We start from the raw sequence: 23,967 nt of genomic DNA on the forward strand, positions 1-23,967 counted from the left end.
TACAATGGAAAATAGGGACCTTGATTAAGTGTTAAAACGTTCAAGTCAAATGTTATCACTTATTCCTAGAATACAGAATCCATCTGAACAGCACATATTTAGGTACAGGCTACTTGAATGCATATGGGAGATTGTTATGGTTCCTTAATGTACTTATCATAGTTGCTTATGCAGAGAATGCTATCCAGGGTCTCTGCAGTACTGAAGCTCTAATAACTACCAACCAACATCTCAGTCATTAATATTTAGCTAGCAGGATTATAGGGCCTCAAGCCTCTTATTTTTTAATCTGCTGTTCAAATACCTGGTTTACATAATCAAACGGTTCATGCTGTAAAGCTATCAAATGAAAAACCTTTATGAGATTAGATATAGATAGGTCCCATGGATCATTCTCCACCCAGTTACCATGCAACAGCTATGAATAGAATGCTCCTCACTGGAGTCATAGCATTTGTTGTCAACCCTGGCCATATAAATTACATAAGGTTTCTGTGAATGTACTGTGTACGAGTATATTTTCAAGTAAGAGCAAAGTCTCTAGGTTGTGTGCAGAGAGACATACAACCACATTGATCATTATTTCAGCATCCTACAATGCTCAATTTGATATTTTATGGGCCGTTTACAGATATTTACAGTGCAATAATAACTGCTCTTATATCATCATGGATTCAAAATCGGCGATCTTCTGACGGGTGTTACCTCTGCGGATCTTGCGGTAGGAAACAGTGTTGTACTTGGAAGAGTCGTGATGGTTGAAGGATGACTTGTCATCAGTGTGTCCAGACTTCTTTGCCCGAGGCAGGGTGGAGAAGGCGGGTTTGGAGTCTTGGGGTGATCCAGAGGAAGTCTGGGAGCTGAGATCCTGCTCCTGGTCCAGCTCACCCTGACTCCCACCAGATACCTGGAGCTCCTCACTAAGCATCAGCTCTAGGGTCTCTGTATCTCCATTCATCTCGGCTCCCCTCCCCTCTTCAGATACATGTAAGGATTCAATCGCTGGTGTCTGTGTTTCTGTCTGGTCTTGGAGCAATGGTGCTGCCTCTTTCTTCTCATCTGGTGTGAGGAAAGTTGAAACCAAACAGTTTCATAATAGTTAAAAGAAACCAAAATACAACAAGCACAACTACTGCTTGACTAAGCAATAAAATGTAACTGCCTTGGACCTACAACTGTACATCACTATTGTACACATAATCATAGCCAAAAAAAAGCCCTCTTGGGTGTTTATTGACGTGCTCACTGTGTAATGCTTTGTCTTACCTTCCTGTGTGGATGCTGTCTGTAGGGTTTGTGTTTGGAGCCCTGTGTGTGTTCCGTCATTTACTTGAACAGGTTTTACACTGGCGCTGACAGACATTTCTGGGGTGAGCTGATGTTCTGTAACAGGGTCTGTGGGCTCGGTTTCTGGCATCTGGGCTTCGCAGTGCGACTCATCTGTCTTCATTTGCAAAGACATATTTTCACTGATGAGATCTGCACCTGTGCCACCTGTAGCATTCTCTTCCTGTGGAAAAGGTGTTCTGTTTGCATCAATGCAGACACGACTCCCGACCCCGCACTCAGATGTGCCAAAGGGACCAGATGCAGCTTCTTGTGCGTCCTTAGAAAAAGCGGGGTCCTCGTTGTCGTAGAATACAGAGTCGTCTCCCTCTTCCATCGAGAGGGAGAGGGAAGCTTTGTCCACAGCCTCCTCCAGAGACTGGAGGGCTCCTAGAGTGATGCCACTGATGATCTCCACCACCTGGCTAGCCAGTGCATCTTCATCTATCCCCATATCCAGGGATGGTCTGGGAGGGGCCATGCTCTGTTCTGTCTCCATCATCTTTGTTTGTTTGTTTTCAAAGCCTGTTGTAAATAATCAAATTGCTCTGATGTTCTAGGTTGTCAAGTCGATTTTTGCAGAATCTTCTTACAAAGTATGATCTGAGGATCTGAGTTTGGTCAGGTCGCCATTGTGTCCAATCAAAATAGACTTTCTTATCCTACAGTATGAGAGTGTAGAGAGAGAATGTCACCCTGCATGTTGATCAATGGTGCATAGCCACACTGTCTTTCTGTGCTATACTACGCAATGTAATTCTGTGTGTGCTGACTGCTGAGCCACTGAAGAACAGAACTTTTGTTGTGGGGCCAATAAAGGCTCTTTGTCACTTTGGCTTACACAAATGGAGAGATTGTACTGATTCCTTAATCTTTCCTGGCTGGCCACCTTCCTCCAGCAACATTATGAGACACGATTAACATTCTGCCATAGGTTTAGTCCAATTTACAGCAATGCAAGCTAATGAGACTGGAATTTATTTCCATGTGTTCTAAGTTGAGCCTTGTTACGTATTGAAATGTATTTATTTAATGAGGTGTTTATAAAGACCTTAAATTCTTAAATAACACTCAAAAGCAGCTCAATTACTTGACCTTGCAACACTTTCTTAGTGCTCAACTAAAACAAAATTCTGATTGCCTTTGGTTATTTATTTATTTACTTTTCTCAGCTATTAAACTCCTTTTGAAAAATAAATACATAAATTATTACATTCATATATTTTACCTAATAAAAGATTCAATCTGAAAGATTACATTTTTGTTTTAGTATCTCAGTGTAATTCTGGTGTATGGTGACAGTCAGAGATTAACAATCAAGTTGAGGGTGATATTTCTCTACAGAAATGGACCAAATGTTCTTCTGAAATGTTGGACTAAAAATAAATACACTCAGCTGTATAATGTGCTTTGTATATAGATATTATTAACTTTTTTATTATTATTTTAGGTCACCATGCAGTGGAGCCACCCAGTTGGTTGCAATGTTTGAACTTGAATGAGTTTGCATTGCCATCTGGTGGACACAATTTTAGCTCAACTTGTTTTCTTCCCAAAAAATCTATCATTTATTTTACCTTGAAATATTCGAAATATTTTTGGGAAGTGTTGGACGGTTGTTTTTTTGTTTTTGTTTTTACTGTTCAGTTCAAATCAAAATGATACTAGTGTTAATTTCTCATCAGTTTCATGTTCACTGAAGCAGTCAGAACCTGATTACACATAATTCATGTTCAAGGTCATCAGTAGCCTCTATATAGACAGTCATACTGACATGTGGGAAGGGAACTATAGGCTAACGCCCTAACCAATAATATTATCCTACTTAATATTTACAGTGGTGGGAAAAGTGCTCACATTTTTTAATATTTTGTATTTTAAGTTTTGTAATGATAATCATAATCTACAAAGTAACTAGTAAAGTTTTCAAATAATTGTAGTGGAGCAAAAGTACAATATCTGCCTTTGAGATGTAGTGGAGTAGAAGTAAAAGTACTGACAATTGGAAATACTCCAGTAAAGTAAAAAAAAATACCTCAAAATTGTACTTAAGTGCAGTACTTGAGTAAATGTACTTGGTTACTTTCCACCACTGAATATTTATTTTGAATATCACTTGCTCCAAATGAAAAACATTCTGCTTCAAATAGTCATGTAAATCGATTGTGGCTACTCATCACAAGTCACATCACAACAAATTGATGTCTGAATGAATGCTGACAAAACTCGATAACAACATGAAATACAAGACTATATCCTGGCCTACACTGAAGAACAGGTTTTATTTTAAAAACGTTATCAAATGTAATTGCATTGATTGACAAAAAAAGCCCTCTTGGGTGTTTATTGACGTGCTCACTGTGTAATGCTTTGTCTTACCTTCCTGTGTGGATGCTGTCTGTAGGGTTTGCATTGTTCAACTCAAAACTCTGATCACTTTCCAGTGGACAATCAATTTGCAGCTGCCACTGTGCGTGCTTAGTAGCCTACTTAACGTCTTAGGTCATTACTCTCTAAAGTAACTAAGTACATTTACTCAAGTACTGTACTTAAGTACAATTTTGAGATATTTTTTACTTTACTGGAGTATTTCAAATTTTCTGTACTTTTACTTCTACTCCACTACATCTCAGAGGCAAACGTTGTACTTATAATGTAAAATGCTTGCATGTCATTGATTGACCACTAGAGGACACTATAGCTCAAATATCAAAAGAGGCACAACTGCATTTATTGAAACAATTTATCAGTTTTAATTCTGTTCAATTGATTCCATGAGTAGCCCACATATAATGTTGATGCAGTAGCTTTAACAGCAGTAGGGTATAAGAAAATTAGCAAAAGAGGCATCATTCAAATACATCTACTGCATTTAAAACATTTCAATTGCAACTTTTTATCATTGGAGGGAAAAAACAATTAACAAAAAACATATTTGCACCATAAAGGAAACTATTCTGCACTGTAGTATGTTTCTGAAAGTAGGATGTGCAGAACCTGAAAGTGAAAAAAAAAATGAAAATAGTACCGCTTTTAACCACATCCTGTTTTGAGCCTCACTCTCATCAGTGTGGTATGAACTATGGTTTTCAGCCTCCTATGTTGAACGTGCCAAAATGACAGTATATTGTCAACAAAGGTTAAACGATGGTAAGAGAATCATATAATATATCATCCACTTCTGACTTTAAGGTATACAGTACAACATTAATGAAAGGTCAAACGCATTATTTTAGATCACATTCACGTTACAGTTTTCATGTAGCCTACATGCATACAGCATCTAAAATCTACACACAGTATTTATCACAGTCACATTAATAATGCTTATCACTCGTGGTGATTATGGCAAAGCAGAAACTCTTTCGATATGTTTAGTTAAATGCTACATTCACAATGGCTCTTCTTTTTTTACATACAGTAGGCTATAACTCAAAGGTTTGCTCAAAGGGGAAGTAATGTTATTTTTCATAATGCTTTTTCAACTCCTGTGTCTATCTCTGAGCTATGTGTAATGAATTATCACATTTTCCAAACTAATTTAGAATTTGCCTTTCTCCTTTGAATGAATAAGCCCTTAAAATGAGCTTGTATCAATGGAGAATACTTCTTTATGTTCATTTGCACTTTTTTGTTTGTTTTCTCCTCCTGATAAACTGAGAAAAGTCCTCAGAGTATGATAGCAACCCAAGAGGCACAGCAAAAGCAAATTAAGTAATCAGCATTCACAAATAAGTAACGCCCTTCTTCTCCATTTCTGATTCTGAACTTGCTAGGTTTTCTGGTTAGCTACTGTCCTCCGATAATGAATAGGCTATTTTCTTCTTCCTCTAAATTCTGTTCTTAGTAAGTTATTGTGTGTGTGTGTGTGTGTGTGTGTGTGTGTGTGTGTGTGTGTGTGTGTGTGTGTGTGTGTGTGTGTGTGTGTGTGTGTGTGTGTGTGTGTGTGTGTGTGTGTGTGTGTGTGTGTGTGCGCATGCACGGCCGTGCCCTCAAGTGTTCATTTCTGACACAGAGGGGACTGTCATTTGATTTCCATCTCATTTGGTCCCGGTTCCTCTTCCTCCACTGACCTGTTGAATCCAGGTATTAACTTCAGAATATGTTTGCGGACGCTGCCTCGCCTGTTTTTCCTGGGGAGTGTGCCAAATAACGTAGAGGCTCTGGTTTCATCCCAGGAAGGGGAGAGGGAACTGCTGCTGCCAGCCAAACTGGAGCTGCATGTGCGGCTGCGGCCCAGGATACGATGGGAGCCTATAGGACTAAATAAGATCTGACCAGGATTTGGGAAATCTGTAGAGAAGAATAAACTGTCATCAGTGGTGCTGGCAGTGCTGTATGAGCTGGGAGAGTTCAGGTCCCCGAACACGCTGCTGGCCTGGTCACTGTCCTCAGTCATCACACTCCTGTAGCTGCTGTCGCTGGAAAAACGCTGGCCATGGCCGCGGCTTGTCAGCGAGTCTAAAGACACCTGGGACTCCAGAGTAGGATGGAGAGAGCTTCCATTCAAGTTACCTGGGGGGATACAAAATACATTTCTCTTACTGTAGATTGATAATGTGTTGGATAATTGAGACCGCAAAGATGATTATCGTAGACTGGCAGGGTGCAGACAATGGCTTATATGGACTTGCCCTATACTTGTACTTCTCGTATGTGTGCTCAGCACACTTCACTAGCCTCAGTTTAGTTCCTGTGAAATCAGTCTGTTTCCTGCTTCTCCATTCCATGCAATATATCTCTGTATGTTTCTGTAATGCACTGCTGGTCACCTGTGCTGTACAACAACAACTGTTTTGCATACTGCTTGCAGTTTGTGATTTAGAGCTGAAGAGATATTTGTACAGTAATATATAATCTATGCCAAAATTAAATGGTCTCACACTGTCTCATTGTACTGAATGTGAGATCCTGTTGTCCTTCTACCATATGTTTGTATGTACACATCATAATGTATCAGTATATTCAAGCACTAATGTCATCAAAAAAAATTCCTGTAATGGACTGAGAATGAAGTGAGTGTTGTGTGAATTGTGTGAAATGAATATTATTCATTTGAACTGTACAGGATGTGGTTGATGTAAAGCTGTTACATCAATCTGCAGGTTCAGAGGAAAGCTCATCCCAGAGACAGGAAATGTGTCAACAGTTTCTTAGTTAATTGACCCGGGAAACTTATTCTTGTACTTCACCTTAAAGACTGCACTTGATTTTACATCAGCATATTACTAGCTAAACACAAATGATCATGATTGTGGTAAAGGAAGTGCTGCGGTTTGACAGCTGGGCAAAAAAAAAAATCACCTCTCATCAGACGCTTTTCCTGTAAAGTAAGTGCTTGTAACTCCACCCGTTTTTCTCTTAGCGATTGCTGTATGGACAAAAAAATAGTTGCCGTTATTGATGAAAATGTGTTATGTAGCGTATGAAAGTATGAAAAATACAAAACTGAAATGGTTGTATCTACGTTACACTATGACATATGAAACCTTTGAATCTCAATATCTCAAAACCACTCTGCATGCAGATAGAACCGTATAATTCCAATATCATGATTTTCTTAATAGGGCAATATTTCAAATTGATGGTAAATCATGTGTGTGTGTGTGTGTGTGTGTGTGTGTGTGTGTGTGTGTGTGTGTGTGTGTGTGTGTGCGCGCGCGCGTGTATGCACGTGTTCCTGTGTCCAAATTTGAATGGGTTTAGTTATGGAATAGCTGATCATAGCCAAATGCCAAATTGGTGACGCAACAGGTCAACCAGTGCTTTCTATCATCTATTTGTGAGGCTTTATGAAACCTATAGCTAACCTAACCACATACCTATGTTTACTACAAATATGGGCAGTGTCATAGCGACGCACCTTGAGCAAGCTCATCTTCTTCTCAAGTTCAATCCTTTTCACAACAGTCCCACAGATGGTCTCCATCCTGCAATCACACATCCAGACAAACATACCATTATTGAGTCTGACCATTGTCCAGGAAACTCTTTCAGTTGGTGTGCATTAGTTTCACACTGGTCTCCAGAGAGTGGAGCTACAGCAGATTTTATAAAGTGCGTATAAGACAGATAATCTAACCAATAAATCATACAAAATGATAACATTTTCGAAAGATTTTCAAAAGTAGCAAAAACAGCAGATCTACAAGCTCACAGCACGTTGCATTGAGGCAAACTATAAAATAGTGGTTAATCAGACAAATCAATTTAGTTGATTATAAAAAATCTGTTAGACTTTTTTCAGTTTGATTTGTTGAAATAAACAAATGTAAATAATCGATAGGATAATCACTAAGAAAATAATCGATAATTGCAGCCCTTCATCAGAACGATGATTATAGAATATAGATACATGTATAATCTTTGCTACTCACTTCAGTATGTTGGTGGAGTCTCGGATCAGGTCAACAATGTGCTGATGAGACAGTCCTTCAATGCTCGCCCCATTGATGATGATGATAACATCACCTAACCCACAGAGAGATAGCAAGAACACAAAGGTACATGAACCCTATAGCATTAGCATCCCTATGGCGTGGTGAACATTCTGTGAAAATAGCAGATCTACAAGCTCACAACGCATCGATGTGTTGAGAGCTTGTAGATCGGCAATATTTGGTGAAGATATTTAGTGTAGAATGAAAACAGGTGGGGCCTAGTATAGAGTCCTGGGGGACTCTGGTGAACTAAGTATAGGGTTTTAGTGGTTAATCATTTTTATAATATGATAAATTAACAAAAACTTACACTGTATTATATAAGTATTACACTGCGTATACATTTGTATGTGTGTTTGTGTGTGTGTGTGTGTGTGTGTGTGTGTGTGTGTGTGTGTGTGTGTGTGTGTGTACGTCAGTGAGTGAGTGAGTGCGTGTGTGCAGAGAGGATGTGAAAGAGGCCATACAGTGGGAGGTGTATTATGGGAAGCTCACCTGTGGTCAGGCCTGCAGTTTCAGCAGCGCTGTCCTCTTGCACCCTGCACACAAAGGTGCACATCTCCAAAGCCGTGCTGCTCTTCTGCTGCAGTCCGTAAGTCTGCAACAGGAGACAATTTTTTCTCAAGAACAGCCAAGACAAGATTGACTCAAGTAATACTACATCCATAGTGACACGATTATGAATACTGTATATAATAACAGTATAACCTTATTATTATTCAAATATTTCTATTGAATTCTTCAACATGTTTTACACACATACATGTAACAAACAATCACAAAACACCACATACACTAGTACTCAAAGCAACTTAAAACAGGTAAACAGTACCAACCAATTTGTTAAGTAACCAAGAATGAAAAGACATTTTAGTGCAATAAATTGGCACAGAAAACAAAGTCAATATTACCAAATTAACATCAATAAAGAAATATACATACAGTATAACAGTAGAACCTTAAGAGCCTCACCTGAATTTCAAATCCATACGTATCATTGTCTTGCTTCTCCAAAACAATAGATATTCTGTGTAAATGAGAAATATATCTAGATGTTAGCTTTGCAGTTCACAATACGAGTCAAAGTAAGATTATACGGCTATTAAATCTATATATTTACCTCTGAGGGTCAGAGTAATCAATCAAACTGTTGGAGTTGTTTCGTTGTTTCGTCTGCAAAGGGGGAAATGTAGAGTTCCTCTTCAGTTCAATCATGTCAGGCCACTGTATAACTGGCTCATTGCATTCTACATTTTTGTACATTTTGATCCTAGTCTGTTACATAACTCTAAAAGATTAAAATTGTCAAAGGGCTTTGTGCCTGTGTCAAGGGATGCTGGTGTGTTGTGATTATTAAGACTTAGTTCATTGCTTCTTAGTAGCCTATCGCACAATTCATAAGTACAACTCATAAGTATCAATATTACAATTGGTATAAAACTTAGTCACTTGGTATGAATATTAGTTCAGGTGTGTGAACTACACATATTGCCCTTCATAGGACTAGCGCTCACCTGTTTCCAGCCTTTGGGTAGAGTTCCAGCAGTCTGTCGCCGTTTGTCATCACTTTCCTTCAGTGAGCGGCGGTACCACAGGCGACCTTTCTTCCTCAGAGAATTGTCCAGAATGCAAGTGTCCTGGCTGCCCCGGCGCTGAAGTTCATTGACGTTCATGGTGGACTAGGCTGTAGAACTCTCCTCAAAACACCATCACCGTCCTGCTACAGTAGCTGTTAATGAACTCTGCGGCCCTGCCCCTCCATGCAACTCAAAGCAACTGTGTCAAAGAGGAAATCCACCGCATGTGATGGTTGGCTGCTTGTGGTGGACCTGTTTCTGCAGAACTCAGCCCAACTTACTTTCTTCTCTTTCTTGTTTCTTTTTCTCTCTTTTTTTTTCTCTCACTCTTTCTTCTCGTGAATTGCTGATCTGCTGCTGTGAATAGGAAAGGAATCTGCTTAAGCCCTCCCCATTCCCCTCCCCTTCAAACAGCCCCTTTTCTTCTTGCAGTCCATGCAATTCGATTTATGGTCTGTCTGAAATCAGTAATGCATGAGATGAGCCACCTCTAACAGCACCTGTCTCTCGCCTCTCCACTCTCAGTTTCTCACTGCCTTCCCCTCGGTCGAGCAGAGGACTCTCAACCTGAGCCTGAGACCTAAACCTGTCTTAGGAGGACAGGACAGACAAAAGGCTGATTTAGCTCGGGGCCAGTGACATGCTCTCCAAACAGACAGCACGGGTCATTGGGCTGAAGGCATCAGACATGGTTGGATCAAAAGGGAAATTACACACACACATACACACACACACACATGGATGAGTTAGACAAAACTGAGCCACAGGGCACAAATGCCAAATCTCACGAAAGCCCATAATATCATGTGGCATTGAGTTATATCTGTAAAACCTGAATATACCATCATTCCACATTGTTGTAGTTTAGTGAAATTGAGCTTGTCTGTGAATAGCATGTCTTGCATGCCATCTGCTCCGCGTTGCATTCAAAAACATCCCAACTCAAACAACCAACATTGTTACCCATTGGGATAATTGGACATTATGCTAGCCATCACATTCACCATCCATAATAGTCTCCTAAAACAGCTGACCGACTCTTCAACTGGCAGATTGCCTCACACGGATCCCCTACGCCCCACTGAACGTGCGTGACACCAGGCAGCAGCAGTGGCCAAGCTACCATGGGACCGTCTGGAACACAAGTCCTCCTCAAAAGACATTGCAACAGCTATGATGGGACTGTCAGTATGACATTTAAAGCCATCCCTAGGCTCTGAAATCTTTGTTTGCTATCATTTGGTATATTTTTCCTGCATCCATTTCCCTCACTGCAGTGGTTTTATATTGTTCTGTGGTAGCAGTTGGTATGCTGCAGCTACAGAATGGCATCTCATATGCCCTGCAGAACTCGGGTCTTTGTAAGAGGAAATAAATGGGAACATTTTGAACCCATTGAAAACCAGTTGTGCAACTCTACCAAAATTACTGGCACGTACCAATCCAAAGGCTTTGATGCAACTCTCCCTTGTGTTACCATAGCGATTATTGTTACTGACGCAGCAAAGTTGTGTGACTGAGACTAAAATCCGTTAAGACTGTGAGTCATCTCTGTAGCACTGACAGCCAAAGTGACACGCTTTACTTAACCTTATCTAACGGACACAACCACAGTAAGATAAATGTATATGGAACAGAAATTCGAGATGAGTCATAATCGAGGATAGCTACGTGATTACACTAAATGACTAAAACTTTCAAGTTTATGACAACAGGGAAAAGGCTGTATACCATCTTGCAGTGAGTTCTGCATGATGCACCGATGTTATCATCATGATGTTCATAACGTTTTTTGTGACATTTCACAATTCAACATGCAACCTGTGTAAATTTCAAATAAAAGAAGAAACCTGTATGTTCATGAAAAATAGTTTATTGACGATCTGTACGTCATGTATTTTTATACAATAAATAGTGCAGAGAGACAAAGCAATGACAGGTACTGTTACAAGAGACCTACATGTGAGAAAGAAAAGGTTTTACATCACCACTGAAAAATATGTCTAGTCCATCTGATTTTTTTTTTTTTTGCGTAAAATCACATTCTCTGGACATGCCAGACTTACAGTTGTGTCAAACACAATACAAAAAAAATAAAGGTCCCCAATCATAAATTGCACATGGTAATAATCTCTCTTTGGAATGACTGAGGAGTCTCTGCTAAGTAACTCATCCACTTTCAATGTTTACATTTCTCTGTCACCTGTCATCTGGTTCTTAGCAAAACACTCAATGATAGGCCTCATGGCACAACACAAATATGGCTCAGCATACATCCAACCAGACAAATAACTAAAACATTTATGTCCACAGGATACAGGCAGTGCACTACATAACCACAATACAATGCATTTACAATTTTTATCATCTGCAATGGTCTAAATTACTTATGTACATGAATTGAACATTTATTTTACAGAACCCATGATTGTCATGAAGAAACTGTATCATCCAGAAAATTGCTTGCTAACAAAAGCCTGTTTTCAATGGGCAATTACTGCTGATTAGTATGCAGTAATCCATAAAAAACATGCACAATGTGAAAAACAACGGACCAACACTGATGTAACACTCCTAATGTAAATACTGTATGCTATACAGATAGTGTTTGAGTAAGTGATAACAAAAAATAAACAACTTGAGTAAATGTAAAGTTAAACTAGACACAGATTAAAGCTGCAATATGGAACTTTCTTTAGTGAATACATTTGTTTTAACCAATCTATATATATAGTAGAATATGTATATATAACTAGCACATCTTCAGTGGTTGGAGGGAGTCTCCCAGTGGACATAGGTAAATCTTTTGCAGCTTTAAAATCCATGGTGGATAACAAATCCTGAAAAGATCTTTTGCACAGCACCCATTTGAAAACATGGTAATGATAAATGGAAAGAAACAACAAATACAGGAGAAATTAACACAAACCTGCACACTCACAAACACAAACGCACTGGTGTGCACAGATTTGCATTGTGTCGCCTTTGCCTAAGCCTGTTATGACAAGGTTTTTTAAGCCATGTTTTTCAAAGGCATTAGTCTCGGTTCAAACTAAAGACCGCTCTCTGAGTGAAATCCCTCATAACAGACATCCAAGAAAATATACTAAATACAGATTCTACTTAGGCTACAATAATCGTACACGCACGCACGCACGCACGCACGCACGCACGCACGCACGCACGCACGCACACACACACACACACACACACACACACACACACACACACACACACACACACACACACACACACACACACACACACACACACACACACACACACACACACCACATTGATGCACTCAAAAGAACTTTCAGTGATTTGTTGGTCATAATCATATTGTGCAACTGGCAGTATTGATTTCAACTTTTGAATTAATAACATACTTCCAGTGTGAATAAATATAATCAAGTGTACAAAACGCATGTGCATTCATAAATTCCTAAATAATCTGCTGTTTCATTGCATCAGCATTCAGCGGTCAGTCAATAAGGTGCTTACATTGAAGGATTTTGTTCTACAATGTTCCTAGTAGGAAATTGTGCTCATTGCTGTGTATCTACATTATTAAAAATAATAACTTGCAATACATCATTTATTTAAAAAAAAAGGATTCATTGGGAACTTTCACTTTGAAAAAAAAAGCTGTATTTTGACAAATTATTGAACAATTTCTACACAGACTTCTTCCCACAAACATAGTCTGAAATATGATAAATTCACTACATTTAGATAGAGTAGTCTCTTATCTAGTATCCTTCATGACAGTGAGTTAGCAGCATGTTGCGTACAGCACTATATACGAGACAATATGGCACACAAAAAGACTCCTCAATGTGCAACTTCAAGCTCTGGGCACTTACATGTCTGAGGTAGCAAAATGATTTATATACTGTATACTTTGTACATATCATTCTTCTTCAAATGGCACTTCCTGCCCAAAGCCATAGCTGTACAGCCGTACTTATATGGGCGGTTCGGTCCAATCATTTTAGGCAAGGCTGGCCTAAATACATTCTACAATCTTTTGGCACTACCGATAAGCCCATCATGGTCGCTGAGCATGTACAGTTTGGTTTTGTCCTGAGGGGGGCAACCTCAGACAGTCAGACAAGCTGGCTGGCTTCTTTAGGCAGTCATAGGGGATGGCTATCGTAGACACTTGCGCCAGCACCAGTGCCAGTCTGAGGGAGAGCGAGTCAAGCTAATCTTTGATGTCCTTGATGACGGTCACCTGAGAGATGGTTTTCTTGACCCGTAATGCAGTGAGACGAGCTGCAGCGTTGGCATACCAGCACTCTCTCATCAGCTTGCCCATCACACGCAAAGCCTGGCAAAGTAAACATGAAGTACGTGTTATTTAACTAAACCCCTAGGGTTTAGTTAAATAGGGACAAAAAAAAAAGGGACAACTAGTATAATAGCTAGGATGACCACCCTGTCCCGAAATTCGCGGGACAGTCCCGAAATTGGACCCTCTGTCCCGCGTCCCGCACAAGCAGAGCAATGTCCCGAAAATCAAAGATATGGAAAAAAAATATATATATATATATTTTTTTGATAATAAATCGGTAAAATCAGGCAAAAATAAGAATTAAATAACATAACCCTAACCCAACCCTAATCCTAACCCTAAAACCGAAATAAAGAAACCAAAAACTGTGCGCGAAAATTTCCTCATGCGTCCTCATGCACGCGCGCTGTGCATGTGTCCCGCGATGTCCCGCGTAACGGGTTCATCTGTCCCTCAATGGGCATGTTTGAAGGTGGTCACCCTAATAATAGCCTGTATATGTGGTTCTCGTTTTCATGTCAAGGACCTCCAAATTCACAGGTAATAAGCAGTGGGCCCCCATTTGAAGAGATGTTGTGCCAGGGACTACCTGGCACGATAGATTTACAGGGGTACGGATTTCTACTGTAGGTGGAGAGAGTGAAACCTATGATTAGATAAACTATTAATCAATATCTTCTGAAGAGGTGGAGAGACGGGGACAAACACTATAGCAACGTTTACTATTAGAATATAGAACTCTAAGTCAAAACAAAAAACTTCCGTTTTAACCAAAAAATATCACATAGGACTACAGCACCTTTAAATATGGCTTCAAGTGATAATTATACAGCAAATGAATGAATGAATGGCTTCCATCCCCTCACCTCACAGCTCTGCCACTGGTTAGGAATGTTGGGTCTCAGTTTCTGGTCACAAACCACCTTTCTCATATCCTCAATGGATGGATCTGAAGGCACCAGGTCATAATAAGGCAGTTGGAAATCCTCATGGAGCCCTGCAAAAAGCAGGACTTATCATCCCTGCTAGTACAAGTACTGTTCTCCTTCTGTTCTGTTGCTCCATGATGCAAAACTGCAACTATCTCAACTAACAACACAGCACAGGTCAATCTGACATGAGACATACAATAATAACTGTATTTTCAATTATAATGAATGAATATCGCCAATGTTTGTCTCTGTGTGTGTGTGTGTGTGTGTGTGTGTGTGTGTGTGTGTGTGTGTGTGTGTGTGTGTGTGTGTGTGTGTGTGTGTGTGTGTGTGTGTGTGTGTGTGTGTGTGTGTGCGTGCGTGCGTGCGTGCGTGCGTGCGTGCGTGCGTGCGTGCGTGCGTTACCTCTGACGGAACATCTCCGGGCCAGTTCCCAGAATACCAGGCCCAAGGCGTATATGTCAGCTCTCTTGAATGACTCAAAGCTTCTCATGTTGATTGTCTCGTCGAGTATTTCTGGGGCCATGTACCTGCAGAGAACAAAGTGATTAAAGGCTGCACTGCACTATCATGGTCTTCTAAACAGACTTACAGACAACAACATGAATCAATAACTGTAATTCTCATTTCCTTTTTTAGTGTATTTTTATTCTCGCTTTCTGCGTTTTGCTCTCTCTTTAGGTAAATGGTGCATTTATATAGTGCCTTTATCCAAAGATCTTTACCATGTACATTCATCCATTCTCGCACGCACGCGCACGCACGCACGCACGCACGCACGCACGCACGCACGCACGCACGCACGCACGCACGCACACACACACACACACACACACACACACACACACACACACACACACACACACACACACACACACACACACACACACACACACACACACACACACACACACACACACACACACACACACACACCAATGGCAGAGGAAACCATGCAAGACACCAACCTGTTCATCAGGAGCAGTTAGGGGTTCAGTGTCTTGCTCAAGGACACTTCAACAGTAACTCATAGGGAAGCCGAGGATCGAACCAGGAACGTTCTGTTTTCCCAAGCGGCCACTCTACCTCCTGAGCCACTGTCGCCCCTCTCTTTCTGCTTAGATGCATCAGTTTTATAGTATTTTAATGGACTGCGTCTTTTATTTGAAAAGCACTTTTTTAAAGCCCATTTTGGAAAGGTGCCATATGAATGAAGTTATTTCATTAGTATTATGTATTAAGATGGCCATTGCTTTCACAGATATAGAGGATATTATGTTAACAGATGTGAGTAGTATATGAGAAACCTTTGTCCTAAGTTGTGGATAAATTAATAGCTGAGCAATAAAAATAAAGTTAGGTAACAATGAGGAACCGTCCCCTTTATGAGTAAAACTCAATCGCACAGAGGCTCATCATAAGGTTAAAGGTTTGTGAACTGTGAAGGGGTTCTTGTGCACTTCTGGAAACAAATACGCATCTTGAATCATGAACAGTTTGCCTTAAATAGCAGTGGATCATTTTATATTAATGACTAATATGCAACTGCTTTTGTTGGCAGTTTTGATGTCACTACAACCTTTGAGAGATGTTTTGAAGCTTTGATGTTTCTATTTTGATGCCCTAGTGCTTTTTGGAAGGTGTCAAAATATAAACAGATTTAGAATATGCATTTGTCAAAAACAAAAAGTACCAGATAAAAGAGCCTGCTTTCTCAGCATGATGCCAAATTCACATATTTGCGGCATGTTTGCAGCATCCATTTATAATATTCCAAACCCATGTTACGTCTCGTTAGCCTCATTCTGCTTGTTGAATACTTTTTTCCTAATTGTATCCAGCATTTCTCATTACGAGATGTACATTTTCATTGTATTTTCTCAACATGCCACTCAATAATAAACAAGACTTCATGTGGCCACTCTATGGCATCATGTATGATGTATGACTCCATGTTTGGGCAAGGTTTCAGCCCGCTCCATCCGGCTTTGCTCAAGGACACTTATTATAAACTTAAAGCTAAGTATTTCAAAAACTTTTGTGACTGCATGACAACTGGCAGCATGGTCAATAAATTCGGTGCTGAATGCTGATTGGTCCAGCGGTTTGCGAGATTATCCCCAGACACACGGACAGACTAACAGACCCATTTCTAGACGGCTCACTGTCTAGAAAAAGTCTCTGCTGTCATATGCTACATGGGGCCCTATCTTGCACCCCCCCCTCCCCTTTTGGCATTTTTTACTATTTTCAAAAACATTTTAAAAAGTAAAAATAGCAACTATTTGAACTATTTTAAAATGTTTTTCAAAAAGTAAAACAAATGCCTAAAATGTTTAGGCATAAGAGGTAATGCAGTGCACAAGATAGTGTCCATTGTGCGCAATAACATGACTATTTATATTTAAGTTCTAAAGCTGTTAGAGGAGCACAGTGAAACATCAAATTAAGGTGCACAGGTGTCTTACCTTGGGCTATTTCCCACCCCTTTCTCCAAACCATAAATGCCTTTTTTTGGCCACCTGTACATAAGCTGGCCTTGACAACTGGAGCAGTCTCATCACTATGTTAACAAACACAGCATATGTTGTGCTAAGAATAGCCGCTGGGAACGATGGGGCACGTGAAAGCAGACACCTGTATTCTGAGTTCCATAAACAAAGGCTGCTAGGTCACTGTGGGGGCCTGTTGCTCACAAACACTGTCTTGAAGCTGTGAGCATTAAGTGTTGTTTTGACGTTGTAGAATTCACAATAATTCAGTCAGTAGTATGCAATGCATAATCTAGCACAGGGGTCGGCTACCTTTTTGACATGATGTGCCATGTTTTCATTTTCTTGATAGTCAGTGTGCCATATCAACATTAAGTTTAATTATGACATCACATCAAAATTAAATATTTCCAACTGATTTTGATTATCCATATCCATATCCATAACGTTTATTTTTCGTATATAATGTAATAAAATTACCCGCACACAGTCTACACTTGCACAACAAGGACAACTTTATTTAGGCCTAAATAAAGTTGTCCTTGTTGTGTAGACGGTGTGCGGGTAATTTTATTGTATTCTAGACATCTGATCCCTGCCTATGCACCCGCCTCTGAGCTGATCAGGTGTGCAAAAGTCCTTGCTTTTTCCTCTACTACTTCTTCTTTAGAAATATTTTCTTTCAGCAGAGCAATAACCCACCTGTCTCCCAGGCTGCCTGTAGAATGCAGAATTATGTGCAGGATGTAATTTGTATATAGATGTGAGGGCACTTAATTTAACTGATTAAACATTTTTGGGGGCCGGACGGCTGGCGTAGCGGTCCGGGCACCTAGGCCACAATGTAGCCTGACAGCACTTCGTGGGCTCGAGACACACACACACACACACACACACACACACACACACACACACAGTATACAGAAGGAGCAGCGGGTGGGGTTTGTTTAGTTTAGGCAGACCTAGCAGCCTAGCGGCGCTAGAATGTAGATGAACTAAAGAAAAAAACAAATGTGTATGGCCTTCCTTCATGGACTGTAACATCTCTCTCGCTCTCACTTCGTTGTGCTTTGTGATTTGAGCCGCTGCCTATGAAAATTGCCTAGCCTTTTCTGCCAATAACGACTTGTTTTTTTCCCTATCCAGATAAGACCACGCATGTACGCAAAGAAAGGTTCTCTTTACATCTCGTTTCGATGAATGTTTGGAACTATCAACCATCAGATAACAGAGCGACAACTAGTGGACGGGTCATTCTGCAAATTCGTTAATTGCATAAAAAAGAAATGATGCATTAATTCCATAAATGAATTGTGTGTGTGTGTGTGTGTGTATATATACACCGTATAATATATAGCTAGCCAATTAATGAGTTGATGAAATGAATAACCTATTATTATTACATAACAAACTGAAATATTTGCCTTTTGGGATTGGCTGATTGATTGGAAAACGAGAATACAGTACAGAAACATTCACCTCTTAGTTCCAACTCTGTGGTTGGTTGGCATATCTATGGTGTTGGTATTGGAGTCGTGTTTCACAGCGAGCCCTAAGTCTGCGATGACTGCGGTGCCATTCTTCTTCACCAGCACGTTCTTGGACTTGATGTCCCTGTGGGCAATGGCAGGCTTTCCTGAAACACAGCGGAGCACAACTCGCATTATAGTTCCAAACAATTTGCCTTATATTAATGCAGTTGTCTTTGTGTCCATATTCTGTCTTTCAGCGCTGGAAGAAAAACCTTTTCTTTTATGTTTTTATTTAAAATGAGGCTCATCGTAATTTGTGGAATTAAAAAAATATGAATATATGTGTTTGCATGAAACCTTTGCTTAGCTAATGACATCTGGAAACAAATAGTCACATAGTTTAGCTCTGATGAAAACATGATACAACATTATTAGATAAAGACTGACAGATACATTAACCCATTAAGAACTGAGGCTGAAATGTCTTCTAAATCCTAACAGTTTTCTGAAAAAAACATATGTTGCTATATCAGTGGTTCTCAAACCATGTCAAGGACCCCCAAAATTACATATATCTGGCCGCCGAACCCAACTCAAAATATTTTGTTCCACGGACCCCCAGAAGCAAAGATTTTAGTTGAAAATGTTCGCTTTAAAATAATATATATATACTCAAAGATTTTCAAAAAGTTCACGATTTTAAAAAATCTACAAGCTTGTATATCTGCATTTGTTGTGTTTCACAGATGCTTTCTGGGTTCTAATGGGTTAATACTGAACATAAACATTCAACTATACAGTAGGTATAATGGCAGTATAAGTAGGGAGCTCAAGTAAGAGAACAAAGCCATTAAGTGTGATGAGTTTAAGTGTATAATGCATTCATTTACACATGCAGCTGGCACAAATCCCTTGAATCCTCCAACATTGGTGAATGATCTATAATTCACTGAAGATATGTAGGATACACAGGAATGATGAGTCCTTACCCTGAGTGCCAATGATCTCCATGTGTAGGTGGGCCAGACCACTGGCGATGGACACAGCAAAGACAATCATGCCCTCCACAGACACAGTGTACCTGTTCAGGTAATCAAATAGAGAACCATGTTCATGGTACTCTGATACCAGCCACAGTTGAGTCCATGAGCCATTATCTGCAACAAACAGCAGAGGACGTGTTTACACGTTAGCACAAATGAAGCATAGCGTTAGTTCATGCAGGACACGGAAGTCGTGCACGCCAAAGCTGTAACCAGCAGTCAGTCAGCTGATGTGAACATCAGCTTTCTATTCCCCATTCACAGCCCAGCTGGTCATTACATCACACACTCATTATCCAATCACAGCTCATGCTTGAGCAAAGAGGTTCCTATAAATATGGCTTCATATTCTCTAGGTCTTTCTTGGTTGCTGAACCAATGCATTTTGCTAGCTGCTGCGAGCTTCATCTGCTGCTCATCTGCTGCTCATCTACTGCTTTGTGCGCTGCTCTATGATATTTTGGTGCTATATGAGATGAGTCTGCTTATGATGCTGACTTTACCACTGCTACAGCAGCAATGCTTCTTCTATTATTGCTGCCAAACACTAATGTGCTCATAGCTTAAGCGAATAGCATGCTTGCTGCCATGTAGAAATTAGGAATTGTTTGTAGCACAAAGCTAATACAGCATGCTTGCTGCCCAGACAGTAGAAGCTTGATTTGTTTGTAGGCTACTCTCTTCACCATGTGGTAAGTTGAATTGTTTGTAGCTTAAAGCTAACATAGCATGCTGCTGCATTTAGAAGTTTGTTTGTTATACAGCACTGCACAGTTAACATGGCATGCTTGCTTCCCATGTGGAAAGCTTCAATTGTTTGTAGTTTAAAGCTAACATAGCATGATGCTGCATTTAGAAGCTTGGTTGTTATACAGCACTGCACAGTTAACATAGCATGCTTGCTTCCCATGTGGAAAGCTTCAATTGTTTGTAGCTTAAAGCTAACATAGCATGCGTGCTGCCATGTGTTTAGAAGCTGTGTTGTTATACAGCAATGCTCAGTTAACATAGCATGCTTGCTTCCCATGTGGAAAGCTTCAATTATTTGTAGCTAAAAGCTAACATAGCATGCTGCTGCATGTAGAATCTTTGTTGTTATACAGAACTGCACAGTTAACATGGCATGCTTCCTTCCCATGTGGAAGCTTGAATTGTTTGTAGCTAAAGCTAACATAACATGTGGAAAGCTTGAATTGTTTATAGCTTAAAGGTAACATAGCATGTGGAAAGCTCGAATTGTTTGTAGCTTAAAGCTAACAGCATGCTTGCTGCCATGTAAAAACTTTGATTTGTTTGTACAGCGCTGCAAAGTTAACACAGCAGCTTGCTCCCCATGTAGGCTACTTCCTTTTATTCCCAGCAGAAGACATTTCAGTGGTTTTAAAGAGCTTTCATCAGGTAATGAAACGTGGCTATTTTAGCATTTTTATGGCTTCAGGTATAGGAATATATGGAGCTACATTTTTGGGCCGAAAGTTTGATTTTTCAAAATAAGTACTGCTTCTAAGTTCTAATGCTGTTCTGCTGAGGCACTCTTGACTCTGGGAATACCCACAATACATGGTGCAGTACCATCTAGTTGGCTGAAGCTTCAAGCAGAGCTTCCAACAGTTGTAGTGCTCTGCTAGCACAAATGCTTTTATAATATGTTTATACTTATCAAAGCTGTCGTAGACAATCTGTGTGCAACGGGGCATAATATAAGACAAGAAGTCAAAATTTAGACATGTATTCAAGCCAGGAAAGGAAATCACAGCATGTGTATCAAATCAGTGTTGCCATGTCTGCTTATTATAAGCGACTTTGGGATTGTGTTCTGTTAAGTCACTAGCAAATATGATTACTAAACAGGGTTCATGTGAAGGAACCCCATATTCATATGTAATCATGGTACAAAAAATGTTTAATATTCTAAACACTTGTTTTGCGACTTGTTTTTATAGACTTGGCGCTTGTTTTTCTTACAATCTGGCAACACGCCGTGGTGGTGTCACGTGACTACTCCTTGGGAGTAATCAGGAAGTCTCATACAATACAGCATGCATCTTGGGTATTGTAGTCTATGCAACTGACACAGTCATATCATGGTCAATTCAGTTCAATGCTACCGTGTGAGAATAAGGTGAAGGCAAGGGTGTTTTCTTTCTTAACTGGTCATGTGCAGGCATTATGGCAGTGTAACTGTCATGTTAAATAAGGTACACAACTATCATGTCATGTTAAATAAGGTACACAACTATCATGTCATGTTAAATAAGGTACACAACTATCAGGGGATATTCAAGTTAATATAATCCACTCAGTGAAGCTGTTATTTCTGCATTCCTGTTCTATTCACTTAATTTATCGCTCAAGTTCAGGAAACTATTATGTGGGTGGATTAGTTTGCAGATGCTTAAATAGATAATTACTTCATGGTGGATTTAAAGTCTTGTGAAATGGGGCGATTGCTTCAATTGTAGTGGGTTGTCCTCCAGGGGGTGCCATTTAGAGGGCAAGCAAAGGTTAATCTGATTCTCTGCTGCTTCAATTCTATCAGCTTATGACTTAGATGCAGGGAGCGGATTCATAGTGCATTGAATTAATTGCATGTTACTTCACTTTTAGCTAACCATGTCATTGTAAAGGGATATTCATTGCTTGAATTCACACTGCTTCTGTTTTGTTTATGAGCGACTGCTATTATGGTGATCCAAGGCTTTTGATGGCATGACCTTCTTTCCATCACGGATGCCGGGAAGGTTCAGGTTGGGTTGCTGTTAGTTCTAAAAGTGTGAGATACTGATTCTACTACTAAAAAGCTACTTATACTTGCTGCTAACATTACAGCTATAAATCATGCTTTGGCTAAATGCTGCTACTATTTTATCGTGCTACTCATTCTACTGCAGTTGAGCTGCTACTACTATGATGAGGATACTAATGTTAATCATGCTACAGGAAAAAGGTTACTGCTACATAGTAACATAGTGTCAGCAGTGGGCAGACAGAGGGAGTCCTGCTGACTGAGGCACGTTATCTAGTGCATTGCTTATTTCTCACAAAAATATTTTCAGATGCATACTTTGTCTGTTTAAGTACTAAAGGAAGTGCGCACCGTCTGGCCACATCTCGAGTTGGACAAAAAACACAGCAGGTGAAAGGCGGAAATCATATAATAGTCATTATTCATTGCAAGGATAAAGGGGGTTTACTTGTCTCTGACTCATACAGGTGCTGCTGGGTTAAGTTTCATTGGATGGTTGCAGAAAGAAGAAAACGTATGATGATAATTGCAATTTAAAATAATTGCTTATTGCAAACAAAGTCTTAAAGATGCATTGCGGTCTGCTTATTGCAAACGGTACAGCTACAGTACTCTTCAGCTGCTTGATTCCAGCATTCACAATGAAGCAGCAGGTTGCCGGTCTGCAGCCATGAACGCTACTACGTTCACCATGAGTGAATGAGATAATCCAGCTGTTTGCTTACAGATCTCCACAGCGTCCAGACGAGAAGGCTTGCATGCTTGCTCTTGTGTGTGTCTTTCCAAAAGTTCATCTAGGTGGTGTTCTGCATGCTTGTGGAACTTGAAGCTTTTGTGGATCGCTATCTACGTATCTGAGATTGACATCAGGCATAAGTATGCTGCTGAAAGTGTTGGCTGGGTTCCACTGCACTGATTTGGGTAGTATGATTCTGTTTTGTATTGCATTTCTTTATCTGTGCGTGATGGGTAAGGTCCGCAGTATGCTTACTGCTGCATATAGTTATTACATTTTACACTTTTAATTTAGTTTAGCTTGATGAATTCATTTCTGAGGTCTGCAGCATGCTGCTGCTACACATAGTTTCACACTTTTGTAGGATGAACTTAACATCTTAAACTCTTAAACACTGTAAATCAGACAGGGGGGGGAAGGTGCAAACGTCATAATTTCTAACCCTAACCCTAACTAAAACCATGTTTTGTCTCTGTTCTCCATGATCCAGTATCTGCAAAGACGTCCTCTGGCAAGGCAAGACTAATGTTCTTCCTGACCGACAAGGGAAAGCCAGGGTCATGGTTCACGGCCCGGCTCTGTCTCCTCTACAAAAGATGTGGACTGCTGCGCAGCTGTATACCTCTCACTCATTTCCGCATTGCATTGGTGCAGCTACATTGGTCTAGGCTTAAACTTGAAGTTGCTCAAAAAGCAATGAGTGGCATGTACTGTATGAGGAGACGGTTAAATAGAGTCTGCATTCAAAAGTGGTTGGCAATGGCATGGGTTCATTCTGATGAAGATAGTTGACTTTTACGGATGCATGCTTGCATCCCTCTTATCTGAGCGGATAGGGAGTTACAGCACGCTGCTGTTACACACATATGTTATTAATCAGTGGTGATTACAGGGGCGTTCCGTTGC

At 40.1% G+C, this 23,967-nt stretch overlaps 2 protein-coding genes across 2 annotated transcripts in view; both read right to left on the reverse strand.

Annotated features, from left to right (window-relative positions):
• Positions 1–4,041: 4,041 nt before the first annotated feature.
• On the reverse strand, positions 4,042–9,685 carry cytip (cytohesin 1 interacting protein). Its single transcript, XM_084085055.1, has 8 exons — positions 9,281–9,685; positions 8,887–8,939; positions 8,739–8,793; positions 8,262–8,364; positions 7,704–7,797; positions 7,190–7,256; positions 6,631–6,697; positions 4,042–5,841 (listed from the first exon to the last, which is right to left on the reverse strand). Exons 1-8 carry the CDS (start codon positions 9,437–9,439, stop codon positions 5,351–5,353), a joined length of 1,089 nt encoding a protein of 362 aa, XP_083941181.1. The 5' UTR covers positions 9,440–9,685; the 3' UTR covers positions 4,042–5,350.
• A 3,757-nt stretch (positions 9,686–13,442) lies between these two features.
• Positions 13,443–23,967, reverse strand: part of acvr1c (activin A receptor type 1C) — a 30,794-nt gene continuing 20,269 nt past the window's right edge. The window contains exons 5-9 of the mRNA XM_084085054.1: positions 19,526–19,693; positions 18,544–18,700; positions 14,978–15,102; positions 14,507–14,637; positions 13,443–13,676 (exon numbers count right to left, since the gene is read on the reverse strand). Of these exons, the coding sequence (XP_083941180.1) occupies positions 13,551–13,676; positions 14,507–14,637; positions 14,978–15,102; positions 18,544–18,700; positions 19,526–19,693 (707 nt within the window). The 3' untranslated portion in view covers positions 13,443–13,550. The remainder of the gene's footprint in view (positions 13,677–14,506; positions 14,638–14,977; positions 15,103–18,543; positions 18,701–19,525; positions 19,694–23,967) is intronic.

Source organism: Gymnoscopelus microlampas (assembly GCF_963454915.1).
Source record: "Gymnoscopelus microlampas genome assembly, chromosome: 17".
NCBI lineage: Eukaryota > Metazoa > Chordata > Actinopteri > Myctophiformes > Myctophidae > Gymnoscopelus > Gymnoscopelus microlampas.